The sequence below is a fragment of the Megalobrama amblycephala genome, linkage group LG9 (genome assembly GCF_018812025.1).
Source record: "Megalobrama amblycephala isolate DHTTF-2021 linkage group LG9, ASM1881202v1, whole genome shotgun sequence".
NCBI classification, from domain to species: Eukaryota; Metazoa; Chordata; class Actinopteri; order Cypriniformes; family Xenocyprididae; genus Megalobrama; species Megalobrama amblycephala.
The window spans coordinates 40,323,835-40,343,053 of NC_063052.1; the positions used below are offsets into that span (position 1 = coordinate 40,323,835).

At 38.3% G+C, this 19,219-nt stretch overlaps 1 protein-coding gene across 1 annotated transcript; it reads right to left on the reverse strand.

Moving 5' to 3' along the window:
- Positions 1–270: 270 nt before the first annotated feature.
- On the reverse strand, positions 271–14,704 carry LOC125276274. The gene is made up of 14 exons (XM_048203774.1): positions 14,630–14,704; positions 14,064–14,339; positions 13,254–13,514; positions 6,829–6,945; positions 6,710–6,751; positions 6,411–6,455; positions 6,181–6,270; positions 5,556–5,618; positions 5,436–5,474; positions 5,294–5,359; positions 5,151–5,189; positions 689–751; positions 569–607; positions 271–335 (listed from the first exon to the last, which is right to left on the reverse strand). The coding sequence occupies exons 1-14, from the start codon at positions 14,691–14,693 to the stop codon at positions 271–273; spliced, it is 1,269 nt and encodes a 422-aa protein (XP_048059731.1). The 5' UTR covers positions 14,694–14,704.
- Positions 14,705–19,219: the final 4,515 nt, after the last annotated feature.

The window sequence follows — 19,219 nt, forward strand, 5'->3', positions numbered from 1 at the left end:
GCTGTGTTGATGATGTGGAAACCTCCTTCTGATGATGGAAGGAAGGAACATCTGATTCAACCTGAACAACGAGGAACTGCTTGATCTTCTAACTGGAGTCACTGGAGTCCTTTCTGTCTTAAACTGAAAAACACACAAACTGCTCATTTAGAAAGTTATTAAAAACTGCAGAAGTTCTTTTTAATACACCAATATCAAATAGAAAACTACATTTAAAATGTAAATTGATGTTTTTGATGTTTTTGATGAAATGATTATTGTTATTTATCTTTAGTTAAAATGAACTGAAACATTACTGAGGTTTGGCAGTGAAATGTTCTTGGATCTGCAGCGTCCTGAAACACAGAATAACAGCATTATAATTATATTCATATTTATTTAGAAATAGAGAAAATACAGAAACTACTGATATTACTAGGCGGTGGTAACAGCAGAGCATTCTGGGTAAATGTTTTCTGATCAGTGTCCTCTCTCTCCATGGCTGAAAAAAATAAACAAATTTCTCATCCTGTCTGCCTGACTGAAATTAAAATATAATCAAAATAAATATAAACCCACTGTAACTCACCAAAGTTAGGCAGAGAGATGATTTTGGAGCCCATTGCACCTAGAAAAGTCATTACAGACATGTTCAGTGAGTGAGATGAAGAATCAGCGTCAGATAAGAGATGAATTCAGATGTTCTGACCTCGAGCTGCTGCTGGAGTCGCTTCAGTGTCACAAAGACTTTGAGTGTCATGAACCTCCTCAGCTGAAAGAGACGGAGAGAAACCATTAATGAAACACACCTGAAGAACATCTGAAGAACATCCCCAGATAGCAACAATGTGTCGGCCCAAATCCGGCCCACATCTGGCACATGCGGAATGATGATCTGGCCCACATGTGGCAGGAATGATGGCACTTGGGCGGACCGCTCCTGTTTGCCAGATCTGGACCACAAGCAGGCCACAAAAATGCCAAATGTCAGCCAAGAGCAAAGAACTGGACGTTATCTGATCCACAAAATCTTATGTATTATTTATAGAGTAATTTCAACATTAACAAGCCTGTTTTCAAGCAGAATCACTGAGGGAAAGAAGAAAAAAAGAGATGAGCAGAAACACAAGAACTACAACTGACTTCAGTCACAGCCTTAGAGGAAATCAACTAAAGATAAAAGACATTAAATCTCTGAAGATCTGATTAAACAACTCCACAAACAGCATTACCAGCTTCACTTATTACTTACCAGACTGACTTACACTAACATTACAAACCCTGTGTTTCTGTGACATGAGCTTGAGCCTGTATTGCAGAAATAATAATTTTTTTTTTTTTTTTTTTTTAAATGGTACTTTGAGATGACACACTAAGACATCAAGAATCAGCACATGAATCTCAACTATGGTGACAATCAAAAGCATCATGTAGCCGCAATGCATGCTGGGTACTATAGTACAAAACTCCCAGAATGCATCAGAGCATTATGCAGCTGATGTGATTGTCTAAATATTTTGTTTATTGTCACCATCGAGATTCATATGCTGATTACTGATATCTGTGTTTGTCAACATAGTTTTCCTTCTTGTGTTTTTATTTATTTTCATCTTCTAAGTGATTTCTGCAAAACATCTGGATTTCATTTTGCAGTAACATTTATATTCAATTATTAGGACTTCAGTGAAGCAGGCTATTTGATGGCTAATTGTTGGACACAGTGTTGTTCACAGGCTATATGATGACTACAAAATCATCAATAGTTAACAATGATCACGCTTCAAAAAACAAATGTATATGTTAAAAGTTAAGAGGCCAACTAATGGAAACATCAATCACCATCATGGTAACCTGAAATGTAACAAACATGAGAGTTAAACTTCTGTTAATTCTCAGCAGGAACTTCTGTAGACGTGTGACAGAAATAAAGTCAGTCAGGTTAGTAATAAGTGAAGCTGGTAATGCTGTTTGTGGAGTTGTTTAATCAGATCTTCAGAGATTTAATGTCTTTTATCTTCAGTTGATTTTCTCTAAGGCTGTGACTGAAGTCAGTTGTAGTTCTTGTGTTTCTGCTCATCTCTTTTTTTATGTTTCCTTCTTTCCTTCAGTGATTCTGCTTGATAACAGGATTGTTAATGCTGAGATGACTCTATAAATAATATATAAATATTTTGTGGATCAGATAAGGTCCAGTTCTTTGCTCTTGGCTGACATTTGGCATTTCTATGGCCTGCTTGTGGTCCAGATCTGGCAAACAGGAGCGGCCCGCCCAAGTGCCATCATTCCTGCCACATGTGGGCCAGATCATCATTCCGCATGTGCCAGATGTGGGCCGGATTTGGGCCGACACAAAGTTGCTATCTGGGTAACTTTGAGAAACCCTTGCCAGAACATCAGCTAGTTCTGAGAGCATTCCCTGTTGGGTTGAAATGACTTTAATCAATATTACAATTCACAAAAACGTCTTCTTTCAATTCCTCCTCGATTTTCTTTTCTTGCATTTGAGGAAGGAACATCTAGGAAAGTCACGTGTTTAAATATATTTATTCCATATTTGAAAACACCTAACAATCAATCTTGTTTTTTTGTTTGTTTTGTTTTTTTTCTCAGTCACACAAATATTCTGTGCTTGTATGGCTCGTTTTTATTCCAGCAAAGTTCGTCTAACATTTTTAAATGTTACTACTTGTTTCAGAACGTTCACAAAACATAAAAAAATTTAATTTTGAGTGTTCAGAGAATATTCATAAATAATATAACCTGTTTATCAGAGTTGGGTAATCCAGGGGCCAAAAAGTAAAAGTCCTGCCATATTTTTATTCCACCCACTGAAGCGTTAATGAGATAAATAAGTGATTAATTGAGTGATGATTGAGCATTATTGAAGACACCTGATGATAACAAGCAGAATCACCAAAAGAGAAAATCACAATTTTTAAGTTACCATCATCAAGGTCAAGGTTTACTTTAGTTGGGCTCTTGACCCTTGACTTTTTAACATTAGGTTTTATTTAGGCAGTTTTAACTGCATTAAAACCAACCAGACAAGCAAAGTTAAAACATGATCAGGTGATGTTGGTTATGTTTTCACATAATCATTATTTGATCTGAATCGCTGAACTCATTTAGAGCCAAATCTCTGAGTTAGATTTACATTATTGATTACAGCAGAACTGTGATTCTACAGCACAAGATCAGCTTTTACAATACAGATATTTTTTTTTAAAAAGTTGCCCTTATCACAAAAAAAATATATATATATATATTTTAGGGACACACACACACAGACATCAAGAATCAGCCTGTGAATCTCAATGACGGTGACAAGCAACATATTGTGATCAACAGATCAACTCTGAACATTAGAAAACAAGCTACTAAAAAGTCACAGAAAAACAGCAAAATTTTAATAGTGAGAATAAAGAAAATTACTAAGACAATTCAGCTCATAATTTATTCATGCAGCAATGCATGATGGGAGCCATGGATGAATTTTGATTGGTGGCTCCCAGAATGCATTGCAACATGCTTTATGATGGTCACCACTGTTGAGATTCACAGGCTGATTCTTGATGTCTGTGTGTTTAAATGAGCTCTGTTTTTTTTTTTTTTTTAAATCAGAACTCAAAAAAAAAATTGTTTTGATAAAGCTGATCTTGTGCTGCAGAATCAATAATGTGAATCTAACTCAGAGATTGGGCTCTAAATGAGTTCAGTGATTCAGATCAAATAATGATTATGTAAAAACATAACCAACACCACCTGATTATCTTTTAACTTTGCTTGTCTGGATGGTTTTAATGCCGTTAAAACTGCCCAAACAAAATCTAATATTAAAAAGTCAAGGGTCAAGAGCTCAACTAAAACAAACCCTGACCTCGATGATGGTGTCTTAAAAATTGTGATTTTCTCCTTTGGTGATTCTGCTTGTTATCATCAGGTGTCTTCAATAATGCTCAATCATCACTCAATTAATCACTTATTTATCTCATTAATGCTTCAGTGGGTAGAATAAAAATATGGCAGGACTTTTACTCTTTGGACCCTGGATTACCCAACGCTGCTGTTTATAACGTATGGAAACGTTATTCCAATATTTTTGTTAGCTGCAGGTTCAGGACTGTCAGGCAAACAGATTCATGCTGCCCTCTGCTGGTTACAATCAGAACTGAATACAGAATCAATATGTGCCTTCATAAAAGAAAAGAACACACAAACCTTTTCACTAGATTCTCCGTCTCCTGCAGGATCTGAGCCGAAGGTTGAGTCTGTCAATGTGAAGGATCATACTGTAACAAATGTTAAAGCTGTCATTGACTGGGCACAGATTTTAAAGGACAGATGAGTTATTTGCTGATTATAAGGCACTAGCAATGTCTTTGATTTTTCAAAAACTTGATTTTAGAGATTTTTAGAAGCTGCAGGAAATGAGAAAGATGAACTGAATAAAAGCAGAACTCAGGTTTGTTGTGTAATATCATTTATAGACTTTGTAATGCAGTTCTTTTGAATGTAAACCAACACATTCATTTCACAAATTAACTTTAGAAATCAATGATTTTATGAACTAGTAGTTAATTAACTAATTTCTTATACAAACATACACAATGACTGTCATGAGTTTAAAAAACACTCCTGTAAATAAATGTAACATTATTTTGTTGGTTCATTGAGGATGTGTCCAAATGTCCATAATGTTGATCTGGTGTTTGACCTCCTGATGCTCTTAGACATAAAAACCTCACATTAATGGCCACGGGTTTATGAAACAAGCACAGATGACTGTGATGTTCAGGTTTCCATGTTCTGAAGGAAAAGCACTTTGGCATTGATGATGATTAAACAACTCCACAAACAACTGTGATGTTCAGTGAAGCTCTAGATCCATGATTCTTTTGGCATTGATGATGGAAGTGAAGCTCTAGATCTGATTCTTCAAAACAACCTGAACATCTTTAACTGGAGTCATCGCTGTCCATTGATATTATTTTGGGAGGTTTTTCTGTCTGTCTTGAGCTGAAGAAAACAACAAAACAAGATTTCATTTGAACTCACAGCCATTTAAAACCAGAGAACTAAAATTAAACAGCAAACATTTAAAGTGTAAATGAATGAAAGCGTGAATATGTTGTTCATCTTTAGATTAAATGAACAGAGAACTGAAACATTACTGAGGTTAGGCAGTGAAATGATCTTGGATCTGCAGCGTCCTGAAACACAGAATAACAGCATTATAATGTCTTTATAATCAGCAGTTTGACATAATAATGAAATGACATTTAAAGGAGAATGAATGAGAAACTATTAACATTACTTGGCGGTGGTAACAGCAGGGCATTCTGGGTAACGGTGATCTGATCGCTGTCTTCTCTCTGCATGGCTGGAAAAAAAAAAAAAAATCACATCCAGTGTCTCTCTGACTGAAAATAAAAACCATTAAACCCACTGTAACTCACCAAAGTTAGGCAGAGAGATGATTTTGGAGCCCATTGCACCTAGAAAAGTCATTACAGACACGTTCAGTGAGTGAGATGAAGAATCAGCGTCAGATAAGAGATGAATTCAGATGTTCTGACCTTGAGCTGCTGCTGGAGTTGCTTCAGCGTCACAAAGACTTTGAGTGTCATGAACCTCCTCAGCTGAAAGAGACGGAGAGAAACCATTAATGAAACAAACCTGAACAACATCTGAACAACATCTGAAGAAGATCTGAACAACATCTGAAAAATATCTGAACAATATCTGAAGAAGATTTGAAGAACATCTGAACAACATCTGAAGAAGATCTGAAAAACATCTGAACAACATCTGAAGAACATCTGAAGAATATCTGAACAACATCTGAAGAAGATTTGAAGAACATCTGAACAACATCTAAAGAAGATCTGAAAAACATCTGAACAACATCTGAAGAACATCTGAAGAATATCTGAACAACATCTGAAGAAGATTTGAACAACATCTGAACATCTGAAGAAGCTTCTGAGCACATTACCCATGTCCCCACTTTTCAAAAGGCTTATAAATCACACAGAATGAGTTTTTGTGAGAAAGTAAAAGTGTGCACAGTTTCCTGTGATGGGTAGGGGTAGTGTAGGGGGAGAGAAAATACGGTTTGTACAGTATAAAAACCATTATGCCTCTGGAATGTCCTCACAATTCACAAAAACGAACGTGTGTGTGTGTGTGTTCAGGACCTACTGTGTTCCTCCTCCATTCTGGGATCTGTGGTGTTTTCATCATCTGAATCATCATTTAAAGCATCAGTCAAATCTGCACATCTTTCTGCTCCTGATGGAGTTCAGATTGAATCAAATGATGGTTATTAAACATCTAGTCATGGACACAGTGAAGCTTTACAGTGACAGTAAACCAAACCTTTTAAATCAGAGGGTTTTAATTTATGCGTTTTTTTTGCAATTCAGACTCACTTGATTCCTCCAGCAGTTCTGGTTCCATCTGTGTTTTATGAAGCGCTGCAGAATCACATTAAATAATAGCACAGACGATCAGTCTCTTCATCTCATTTACATCTATGCATTTAGAAGAATCTTAAAAGCAATATGATCTGTATAAAGATTTAGTCTTAGACTCTCTCAGTGATGTTAATGTCAGTGAAATGATCACAGTGTGTTTTGAGTTCTTCACTGTCAGGAGCAGGAATCTCTTCAGGACTCATCTGGACATGTGTGGTGCTTTAATGAGTAACTTCTAGAAGAGTCAGACTCACCTGATAGTTGCAGTGATGGTGTCTTCAGTGTGTCCTGCTCTTCTGAAATGTTAAACATTAACAGTCATTCTCCTCTTCTGTCCATATTTATGACTTTAAGGACTTAAAATGATACTCACTTGAAGGTTCACCATATTTTATGATTTGATTAAATGTGAGGACAATGATGAAGATGATGATGGGGGAAAAAAGGAAAAAACAAACTACTTTCCACGGTATTTCATACATCAGTGCACCTGTCACAGAACAAAGATTCATTATTTGTCAAGTTTTGGTGTACAATCACATGTAACACTGATAATGGTCATTAGGATGGCAGCGCTGAATCTGTCTCAGTCTGGAGCTCTTCAGTACTTTACTGTTTGTGTGTGTGTGTGTGTGTGTGTGTGTGTGTGTGTGTGTGTGTGTGTGTGTGTTCCCACTAAACACTGGACGTCGGATAGACGTGCAGATCATGTCTATATTAGGTCTGTCGGTCCATGACCATTTCTGAATATCTATTCGACGTCCAAACTAGGTCCACTATTTGGACGTCCAACCATGACTCAACTTGGACGTCAACTTGACGTTCAATATTTGACCTTTGAACGGGGTAATTTTTTTGGACGTCTATAACAGATGCAGGAAATTTACATGATTAATATGTAATATTTGTTTTATAGGGCCTATCAACATGATTAATACATGAAGAGCTCAGATGCAAAAGCCTCTAAGTGCCATCTGAAATTTTCTTCTAGAATTGTCATTTTTATCAAGCTTGTATATTTAAGTTCAATAATTTCACTTAAATGGCAATGCAAATTACCTATTAATTGTCATTTAAGTGAAAGTACATAACTATAATCCCCAGTGTTAAATTAACAGCCAAAGTGAACATATGAGTCCATCTTACCGGGTGTTAAAAAGTAACACTGAAGCAGTGTTAAAGTTAATGAGATAATTGATTGATGATTGAGTGATGATTGACAATTAGTGGAGACACCTGATGATAATAAGCAGAATCACTGAAGGAACAACAAGAGAAAAAGAGAGAGACACAACAACTACAACTGACTTCCAGCCATTAAACATTATTACACTTATTATTAACCAGTTTGATTTGATTTCTGTCATACATCAACAAAAGTTCTTACTGAGAATGAACAGATGTTTAGATGTTAATGTTTTAATGAAAGTTTAGTTTGAAGTCACCATGATGGTGAAAAGCATTTCCTTTAGCTGGGCTCTTGACTCTCTTTATTAACCTTGAGTTATCTCTGGCTGCTCCAACTTTGTGTTTGTAGAGCAGATTTGTTACGGTCAGAAAAACTATGATCTGGGCTGTGTTTCCCAATAGTGATGTGAGCCAAAGATTATCAGTTTAGGTTTACAATGCTTTGGGAGTCACAGTCATGATGGTTTTGTATCATGACATTCTTTTTGTGACATTTGTTTTTTTTAGATTCTTTCTAGCAAATCTGTTACCACTTGAAATCCAGAAGAGCATATATAATCTGAAGGTTAAAGAAACAAAACCAACACACAGACATCAAGAATCAGCATATGACCCTCAACAATGGTGACAATCAAACAAAGTGCTTCATGTTGCAGTGCATGATGGGAGCCACCAGTCAAATCTCATCTATGGCTCCCATCATGCATTGCTGCATGAATAAATTATGCAGCTGAATTGTCCTGTAATTTTCATAGATTGTTCATGTTTGCTTTTATTTTTCTGTTGTTTTGTTGTGACAGTAGCTTGTTTTGTGATGTTCAGAGTTGATCTGTTTGTCAGTATTTTGTATCTATTTATCGTCACCGTTTTTGAGAATCATATGCTGACTCTTGATGTCTGTGTGTTGGTTTTGTTTCTTTAACCTTCAGACATGTCATTTCTTCATTGCAGAAATTTCAAATGTGTGAATGATTTGCATAGACCAGCCAAAGCACAAGACATTTTTTTTTCAATTCAAGCACTGTATGAATGCAAGTCCCTAGAGCTCCAGGAAACCTTATCAGTTGAGATCTTATGAAACCATAGATTAAATTTCAAACAAACTACATAAAGCCAGTTCTGCATGAAACAAACATCTCAGTATCTTTATTATTATTTGTAGGGATGATTTCTGGCAGAATCCTTCGGTCCACCACACACCGATACTGAGATCTTTCAGACGGCAGGATCTCCAGGCTCTTCATCAGCTGAAAGGATCCGTCTGCATTCGGTCTGATTCCATCTGACTTCAGCTGCTCATCAGGTAACGACATCCGATTGTGTCTGATCTCCATCTGCACATGTTTAGGGTAGAAGCCTGTGGCCAAACACACCAGCAGCCGCTTGACTGATGATCCAGACGCTTTTACAAATAAGTAAGCTTTGGAAGGAGCTGCAGGACAGACAGATAAACACAACTGACTCATCCAAGTGATAATGGTAATGAGATGCTTTATCTACAGTAGTCTCAGGCATACTGGTCTACTTTGCAGCTCATTCTAGTCATATTGAGATGTAGCTTGACTTGCATGTAAATCAATGTGGCAGGACGAGGCCGGTGGCGTGATTGATAAGCTCCTGGAGCATAAAAGGAGGAGCAACGACAGTGAAGGACGAGAGAGGACCAGGCCTGGACTATTTATGTCATGTTTTGTTGATATGTGTGTGGCAGTCGTCCATGAGGGGCTGCCGCTTTTACTTTCATTTTGTGTTTATTTATTTTATATGAATAACGCCTCCACCTTCCCTGATCAACAAACCCAGATAGCAACTTTGTGTCGGCCCAAATCCGGCCCACATCTGGCACATGCGGAATGATGATCTGGCCCACATGTGGCAGGAATGATGGCACTTGGGCGGACCGCTCCTGTTTGCCAGATCTGGACCACAAGCAGGCCATAGAAATGCCAAATGTCAGCCAAGAGCAAAGAACTGGACCTTATCTGATCCACAAAATATTTATATATTATTTATAGAGTCATCTGAGCATTAACAATCCTGTTATCAAGCAGAAGCACTGAAGGAAAGAAGGAAACAGAAAAAAAGAGATGAGCAGAAACACAAGAACTACAACTGACTTCAGTCACAGCCTTAGAGGAAATCAACTAAAGATAAAAGACATGAAATCTCTGAAGATCTGATTAAACAACTCCACAAACAGCATTACCAGCTTCACTTATTACTAACCTGACTGACTTTATTTCTGTCACACGTCTACAGAAGTTCCTGCTGAGAATTAACAGAAGTTTAACTCTCATGTTTGTTACATTTCAGGTTACCATGATGGTGATTGATGTTTCCATTAGTTGGCCTCTTAACTTTTAACATATATATTTGTTTTCTCTGTCTGCTGTGGTAGTGTTTCTGTAAAACACATTAGCAGTACCAAAGAAAACTGAAGCATGATCATGTGATCATTGTTAACTATTGATGATTTTGTAATCATCATATAGCCTGTGAACAACACTGTGTCCAACAATTAGCCATCAAATAGCCTGCGTCACTGAAGTCATAATAATTGAATATAAATGTTACTGCAAAATGAAATCCAGATGTTTTGCAGAAATCACTTAGAACAGGGATGGACAACGCCGGTCCTGGAGGGCCAGTGTCCAGCAGAGTTTAGCTCCAACCCTAATCAAACACACCTGAACCAGCTAATCAAGGTCTTTAGGATTAGTACACAGCAAAAACTGCAGTGTTAAATTAACTCTCCTGGGAGTACATGTGAGACCATACTCAAGAGTGTTAAAGTGTTAAAATAAGAGTGTTAAAAAAACACTGAAGCGGTGTTAAAGTTAATGAGTTAATTAAGTGATTAATTGAGTGATGATTGACCATTATTGAAGACACCTGATGATAACAAGCAGAATCACCAAAGGAGAAAATCACAATTTTTAAGCCACCATCGTGGAGATGAGGGTTTGTTTTAGTTGGGCTCTTGTCCCTTGACTTTTTAAAATAAAATTTTGTTTGGGCTGTTTTAACTGAGTTATAACATCCAGACAAACAAAGAGAAAAAATGATTAGGTGATGTTGGTTATGTTTTCACATAATCATTGCTTGATCTGAATCATTGAACTCATTTAGAGCACAATCTCTGAGTTAGATTTACATTATTGATTACAGCAGCACTGTGATTCTACAGCACAAGATCAGCTTTATCAATATAATCTGAAGGATTTCACAAACAGTTGTTCTGAGCAAAAAAAAAAAAAAATCTTTCTCTTAGGCACACACAGACATCAAGAATCAGCCTGTGAATCTCAACAATGGTGAGAATAATAAACCATGTTGCAGTGCATTCTGGGTGCCACCAATCAAAATTCATCCATGGCTCCCATCATGCATTGCTGCATGAATAAATTATGAGCTGAATTGTCTTAGTAATTTCCTTTATTCTCATATTTTATTTTGTTCCGTTTATGTGACTTTTTAGTAGCTTGTTTTCTAATGTTCAGAGTTGATCTGTTGATCAGAATATGTTGCTTGTCACCGTCATTGAGATTCTCAGGCTGATTCTTGATGTCTGTGTGTGCCTAATAGAAAGATTTTTCTTTTTTTTGCTCAGAACAACTGTTTGTGAAATCTTTCATATTATATTGATAAAGCTGATCTTCTGCTGTAGAATCACAGTTCTGCTGTAATCAATAATGTAAATCTAACTCAGAGATTGGGCTCTAAATGAGTTCAGTGATTCAAATCAAATAATGACTATGTGAAAACATAACCAACACCACCTGATCATTTTTTCCATTTGTTTGTCTGGATGTCATAACTCAGTTAAAACAGCCCAAACAAAACATTATTTTAAAAAGTCAAGGGACAAGAGCCCAACTAAAGCAAACCCTCATCTCCACGATGGTGTCTTAAAAATTGTGATTTTCTCCTTTGGTGATTCTGCTTGTTATCATCAGGTGTCTTCAATAATGGTCAATCATCACTCAATTAATCACTTAATTAACTCATTAACTTTAACACCGCTTCAGTGTTTTTTTAACACTCTTATTTTAACACTTTAACACTCTTGAGTATGGTCTCACATGTACTCCCAGGAGAGTTAATTTAACACTGCAGTTTTTGCTGTGTACTAATCCTAAAGACCTTGATTAGCTGGTTCAGGTGTGTTTGATTAGGGTTGGAGCTAAACTCTGCTGGACACTGGCCCTCCAGGACCGGAGTTGTCCATCCCTGACCTGAGATGAAAATAAATAAAAACACAAGAAGGTAAACTATGTTGACAAACACAGATATCAGTAATCAGCATATGAATCTCAATGATGGTGACAATAAACAAAATATTTAGACAATCAGATCAGCTGCATAATGCTTTGATGCATTCTGGGAGTTTTGTACTATAGTACCCAGCATGCATTGCGGCTACATGATGCTTTTGATTGTCACCATAGTTGAGATTCATGTGCTGATTCTTGATGTCTTAGTGTATCATCTCAAAGTACCGTTTTTAAAAAAAATAAAAAATTATTATTTCTGCAATACAGCTCAAGCTCATGTCACAGAAACACAGGGTTTGTAATGTTAGTGTATTAATGGCGCAAAACATTTTTTTTCATCTAAACAACATCATTGATTAGTTAAATCACCAATGGCTAACAGCCAACACCTGATCTCATTTCAATTTTTATTGCTGCTGCTAATGTGTTTGGTAAACACTATCACAGCAGTCAGAAAAGACAGTTATATATGTATAAAGTTAAGAGGCCAACTAATGGAAACATCAATCACCATCATGGTAACCTGAAATGTAACAAACGAGTTAAACCTGTTAATTCTCAATAAGAGCTTCTGTAGACGTGTGACAGAAATAAAGTCAGTCTGGTTAGTAATAAGTGAAGCTGGTAATGCTGTTTGTGGAGTTGTTTAATCAGATCTTCAGAGATTTAATGTCTTTTATCTTTAGTTGATTTCCTCTAAGGCTGTGACTGAAGTCAGTTGTAGTTCTTGTGTTTCTGCTCATCTCTTTTTTTCTTCTTTCCCTCAGTGATTCTGCTTGAAAACAGGCTTGTTAATGTTGAAATGACTCTATAAATAATACATAAGATTTTGTGGATCAGATAACGTCCAGTTCTTTGCTCTTGGCTGACATTTGGCATTTTTGTGGCCTGCTTGTGGTCCAGATCTGGCAAACAGGAGCGGTCCGCCCAAGTGCCATCATTCCTGCCACATGTTGGCCAGATCATCATTCCGCATGTGCCAGATGTGGGCCGGATTTGGGCCGACACAGTGTTGCTATCTGGGCTTGCTACAATCAACAAAGTTATTATTTTTTACTTATCTTTTTGGGGTGGGTAAATCTGAAATAGGCAATTCCTCAATTTTTTTAGTAATCATCTTTCAAATGTAAGAGAAAAGCATAGTTACTGTACAACAGCAGGAAGTGAAAAATTGATCTGAATTTATTATTAGAAAAAATAAAAGTTCTTAATCTAAATTTGAACAGGTGCTGCTTACCATTTCATTGTGTGTCTTCTGGCCGAGGATGAAACTACCCATCATCTGATGTTGACATTTTTATAGATTCTGTGAACTATAAGAGTGTGATAAACTCACATTTCATGATGAACTTTCTCTCTCGCTGAAGCTCAATGAAGCTGGTTAACGTTTCCACACATTTCCTCTCCAGGCTGGAAACTGATTCTCTGTTCCAGATGATGTCATGGTCAAGGACTAAAGACTTCCATTGATTTGAGAGGTCAAAGGTCAAGGTCTGGCCATCATAGGCGTATTCATCAGTGCCTTGAAGAATCATCACTGAACCATTAGAGTGACGTTCAACTGCACAGCCGTGCCTCCACTGAAGAACATTAAGATCTGAAACACAGAAGACAGAATTCACTAAATCTGACTGTGATTTTATTCAAAATGTGGAGGAGAGTGGGGTAAGATGTGTCAGCAGGTGAACTGTATTTGTCATTTTTATCATATACATTTGCTTGATTTTGAGCAATTACACAAGAGAAAAGTTATGAGCAAATTTATTCCAAATCTACATGGCAAGTAAAATTAATTTCTCAAAACAAACTTAAATTAGTTTAAATCTATCATAACCTTCCTCATTATGGCATTAGTGCTAGAAGAAGATCTCAGTCTTAAAGGTGGAAGCAATTCATAAATGCATTCATTCATAACTAAAGAAAAATGTTTTACTACATTCAAATACTCTGAATATAGAATTTGTTGTTTAATTTATTTAAGAAAATATGAATAATATGCAACCAAATTAGATTCTGAATGGGATTGTTCATTAGAAAGTTATTTTTTTTCGAAATTAAATTTTTTATGCATTCCTCAATTATTCAAATTACTTGACATGGCACATCTTACCCCCAACTGACCCCACTGTCCCCTCAACACAATCACCTGTGTCCCGTGTGCTGTTGTTCCTCTCGTGCTCCATCCTCATCAGTGTTTTAAGGTTGATCTGAAGCCACTGTTGCTTATAATGCAGATCATCACTTTCATTAAAAAGTCTCTCAGATTCCTCACACAACTGAGTCATGAAATCTGCTTTATTCACACTGTGACACAAACTCATCTGAATGTCATTGAGTTCAACTGAGGTGTAGAATTCAAACACTTCTCCAGACATCAGAGATTTTGATATGATGCTGTACATGTAGTACAGAGAGTGCATTTCTGAAATGAGGAAGAGAGACAAAACTTGTTACAACAAGAAGAGAAAAATACACCATGCAGTGCAACAGGCATTTGACCAAAGTTTAAACCTAAACCTGAGCAATTCAAATGTAAAAGCAAACACACTGGCCATCAAGATTAATGACATAAAATTTGACCAAACTTCTCAGTGTTCGCTCAGTTTGGATCATATTTTCTGTAATATCTAATCTAATACTAATCTAAAGCAGAAAGAAGTGAATACAATGAATGTACATTAAGAACATAGAGATAAAAAAGAGATTTCTTACCACTTTGAGAGGGAAAAATAGCCGAAATCAGAAGAAGAACTTTGACTGAGGCCATTATCTTCATGCTTCAGCCCAGCCAGCAGAGCCATGTGGGGCCCAAATGGGTTTGACCTGGGCTATCTAACTGGGACCCAGCCAGTTTTGCACCCAGTTTCCATGTAGGCCCCACATGGATTTGCCCAGATGAAATGAACACTGCTTAGTGTGCACACTACAGGCTGTTTAATGAAACACTTAATCAGTGTTGGAGGTAATGAGATAATTAAGTGATTGAATAATGATTTTGTATTAGTGAAGAACGCCTGCTGTTAACAAGCATAATCACTGAAGGAAAGAGAAACACAAGAACTACTTCCAGCCACAGCCTTGGATGAAATCAACTGAAGATAAAATACATTACATCTCTCAAGATCTGATTAAACAACTCCACAAACAACATTAGCTTCACTTATTACTAACCAGACTGACTTTATTTCTGTCAGACATCTACAGAAGTTCGTATTAAGAATTATTAAGAAGAGGCTTAGATGTTGATTACTTATTTGAAAGTAATAGTTTGATTTGATGTTACCATTGTGGCGATTAGTGTGTGCTTTAGTCAGGCTCTTGACTTTTTAACATTAGTTTTTCTCTTGACAGCTGTGTCTGTTTGTTATGGCGAGAACAGCGAGAGAAAATATAATCAGATGCTGATTGATGATAAGAATATAATCATCATATATTGGCTTAACTCATTGATATTATTTTGGGAGGTTTATACGGGTACTATGTTTTTAATTCTGTTTTATTGTTATGATTCTACAGCAAGAGAACAATAGAATTTAATCAGAACATCAAACGATTTATAACACACCATTTACATATTTTGGGCTCCTGTGAGTTTTACTCGCACACAGACATCAAGAATCAGCGTATGATTCTCAACAATGGTGACATGCTTCAATGGTGCAATGCATTCTGGGTGCCTCATACAAAACTCATCCATGGCTCCCAGAATGCATTGCAGCATGAAGCATGTCACCATTGTTGAGAATCATACGCTGATTCTTGATGTCTGTGTAAGTCAATCTTGCAGGAGGTTTAAAGTGTTTAGTGAACAATATGTTTTTCAAATTTTCTGATTAAAACATTTTTAGTGTTGTAATTCTAGAAAAGATCCAGCACAAAGTTAAACACATTTTGCTCATAAAAAGCTCAGTCATTAGATCAGTGAATTAAGCCACTAAATGATGACTATATTTTTATCACTTAGCAGCCGACCACATTATCTCTTGTTTTTCTTGCCATAACAAACAGCCAGAGAAAAAATTAAAAGTTATAGTTAAGAGTCAAACTGCCTAACTGAAGTAAGCGCTGACCTCGATCACGGTGACATCAAACCAAACGTATTTTCAACAAATCATCAACATCTAAACCTCTGGTAATTCTCAATAAGAGCTTCTGTAGATGAATGTCAGAAATAAAGTCAGTCTGGTTAGTAATAAGTGAAGCTGGTAATGCTGTTTGTGGAGATGTTTAATCAGATCTTCAGAGATTTAATGTCTTTTATCTTCAGTTGATTTCATCGAAGGCTGTGGCTGAAGTCGTAGTTCTTGTTTCTCTGTCCTTCAGTGATTCTGCTCGTTATCACCTAATTATCTCATTAACTCCAGCATATTTCTGTGTTTCATTTAGGAGCCTGTAGTGTGCACACTGAGCAGTGTTCAGTTCATCTGGGCTAACCCATGTGGGGCCTCCATGGAAACTGGGTGCAAAACTGGCTGGGTCCCAGTTAGATAGCCCAGGTCAAACCCATTTGGGTCCCACATGGCTCTGCTGGCTGGGAGCTTGAAACTGTAAAGCCAAAATGTCTGCTTACATGCATCTGCTTACTTACTAATGATGAAGAAACTTCTGTGTAATGGTCTGGAGCTTGTAAAAAAGGAGTCAGTCTTCAGATAGTTCAGTCAGGACTGCCAACTCACTCAGTCAGTATGAGACTTACGCAACTGACTCGACACTGTTCTTATTCTCTCATGTTACACATCCATTTTCTCACACATTGAAAAATCATGGCGCAAAGAAGACACTGACAACGACAGAGGCTACTTTAATATGAAACAAAGTCTCAGCTTTGAAATTCTGTCAATTATATTACACATTTTAAACAATATGATAATTAACTGAAAATATTTCTAAACTTTGTAACTAAGAGGTCTTTAATGTTGTGTTTTGCACCATTGTTTTGGCAAAGTATCTGTCAAACAAACTAAAATCGAAAGCGCAATATGAAAAAGTGTCCTTATTAAATCACAAATGGCTACAATTTATGCTCCCTTCATGTGCTATCAGAAATTTGATAATTCCCACTTCTAAAGTTTCGATTCAAGTTTCGAAAAGGGAGAGCATTCATGTGCAATTTTACCTAATTCCTGTAGTTACGAGATTCTAGCTTGTAAAAAGCGTTCACATCTTCGTAGAGCTCGTAATTACAACTTGTAAGCTGGCAGTTTTCTGAAAGCTCCCAGATGTACCACATGCCCACTGTACCACCTGACCGCTGTAGATTCATTTAGGCGTTGATACTGGTGCCATAGAAACGCATAATTCTCAGTCCAAGGACCAAAAGGACGTGAAACAGCTCCGAATATAACGTCACGTGTTGTCATTTCAAGATTCTGGTAAATATGAGCCCACACAGCAAAAGGACTCCGCGGCGGATCGGCCGACATGATCCGACATGAGTACACTCAGGATCCGCTGATTGACAGTAGAATTTACGGCACTGCCCGGAGGCGGAGCTGATCCTCTGGGCGGCGCCAAAACGAATTAGACAGTCATGCGGGTTTGGTGACTTGAATGCGGATCCGCCTAGGAGTCTCCTGCTGTGTGGGAGGTGGCTTGAATGCAGCATAAGTTCCCTTGTTTCATTAGTGAGTTGTCCGGTCTCGTCAGTGTATCACAGTTGTTACATTGCCTGCTTTCTATTGAGTTATGTTGTGTGGATTATTCATTAAAGACTCTAATCATCTTTGTCTTGTGTTTTAAACAACCGGTTTGTGACAGAAAACTGGACCTAGAAAAGATTTTTGTTGAGGTGTGTTTTGTGAGTGTTTTTTCCTCATGGATGTGCCCCCTGTTAAACTGCTCTTCATGGAGCAAAAGGACAGTCTGCTAGCGCATCATACCCAAAACTTTTTAGATCTGGTGTTCCTTACACACTACTCAAGGTGATGAAACACAGGGCAACTTTTTGAGCAATGTTTCTGGGTAATGATGCCGAGCGATGTTGCTTGGGCACTTTTCCATTGAGAATGGGCAAAAAGTTTCTATCTGGATACTTTAGATTGAAATTTGTTGCCCATTCTCAATGGAAAAGTGCCCAAGCAAAATCGCTTTGCAATATTACCCGACAACATTGCTCAAAAAGTTGCCCCGTGTTTCATCGCCTTCAGACGACTCGCTCAGTGTTTTCTACCATGCCAGCCTGAGCGAGCAAGCAAGGGCACACCTGGTGGAGTGGGTGCTGGTGAATAGTGGGCTGGATTTCACGTCGACCCTGAGGAGGACCCAGCCCTAATCCCGACTCAGAACCCAGCCTGACACCATCCCGTTGGATGGATATGATGCCTTAGTCCACTGCAGACGGACAGCCAGCACAAGAAGCAGCGACTGAGCTCGAGAATACGGCTGACCAGGTGCGTGAGCTGGCTACATTGTGCGCCACCGTGGGAGTTATAGTGGAGTTCGAGGGAATGGATTAGAGCCCTGCCCATACTCCCGCCATAAGGGTGAGTCATGGGCCTCTGCACAATGGATTTGGGAAAAGGATGATTCCCTGCTCCCGCTGATCCCGCCTAACTCTAAATGCCTGCCTTCATCTTCGCTGATCCCGCCCAGCCTCCCTCTCTGCCTCCTTTTCCAGGATCACCTGATTCCTCTGCCCAGTCTCCGCTGCCTCCCATCAGCTCCTCTGCTCCTCCTCAGCCTCTCCTTAGGCAATGTGGATGCACCTCGGGCCTTCCATGAGCCAGCTCCTCCTGGGCAAGTGGATCCCCTGGATCTGGTTCCTTCACTCCACCTTGGTATAACCTCCATAATCCCCCGCCTTCCCTCTTCGCCCCCTGCCTCCCATGGCTCCACCAGGGACCACCGCCCTTACGCACCACTGGGCTCCTTCCATCGTCACTGCAGCTCCATTATGGCCCCCGAAGCCTTCAGAGTCACTTGGTTCCATCTGCTCTCCATCCATTAGGGCTCCACCACCATTGGCTCTGTCACCATGGCCTCATAAAGGAGATCCCAGCCACAGCTCCTCCCTCCTACACCGCTACTGTGGGTTTCCATCCTGGCTGGGCTCCGGGCTTCTCCTTGGCTCCTCTGACCATTTGCACTACCCTGGCTTCTCCTGTTATCACCTCCCCTGGTTTCCTGTCCTCTGCCTACTGCACATCCCCCAACTGAGCATCCTCCCTCTACTGGACTATTAGCGTGAGGATGCACCTTTCTGGGAGGGGTTTACTGTCACAGCTACACCATATTGCCAAAAGTTTTGGGACATCTGCCTTTACATGCACATGAACTTTAATGACACCCCATTCTTAATCCGTA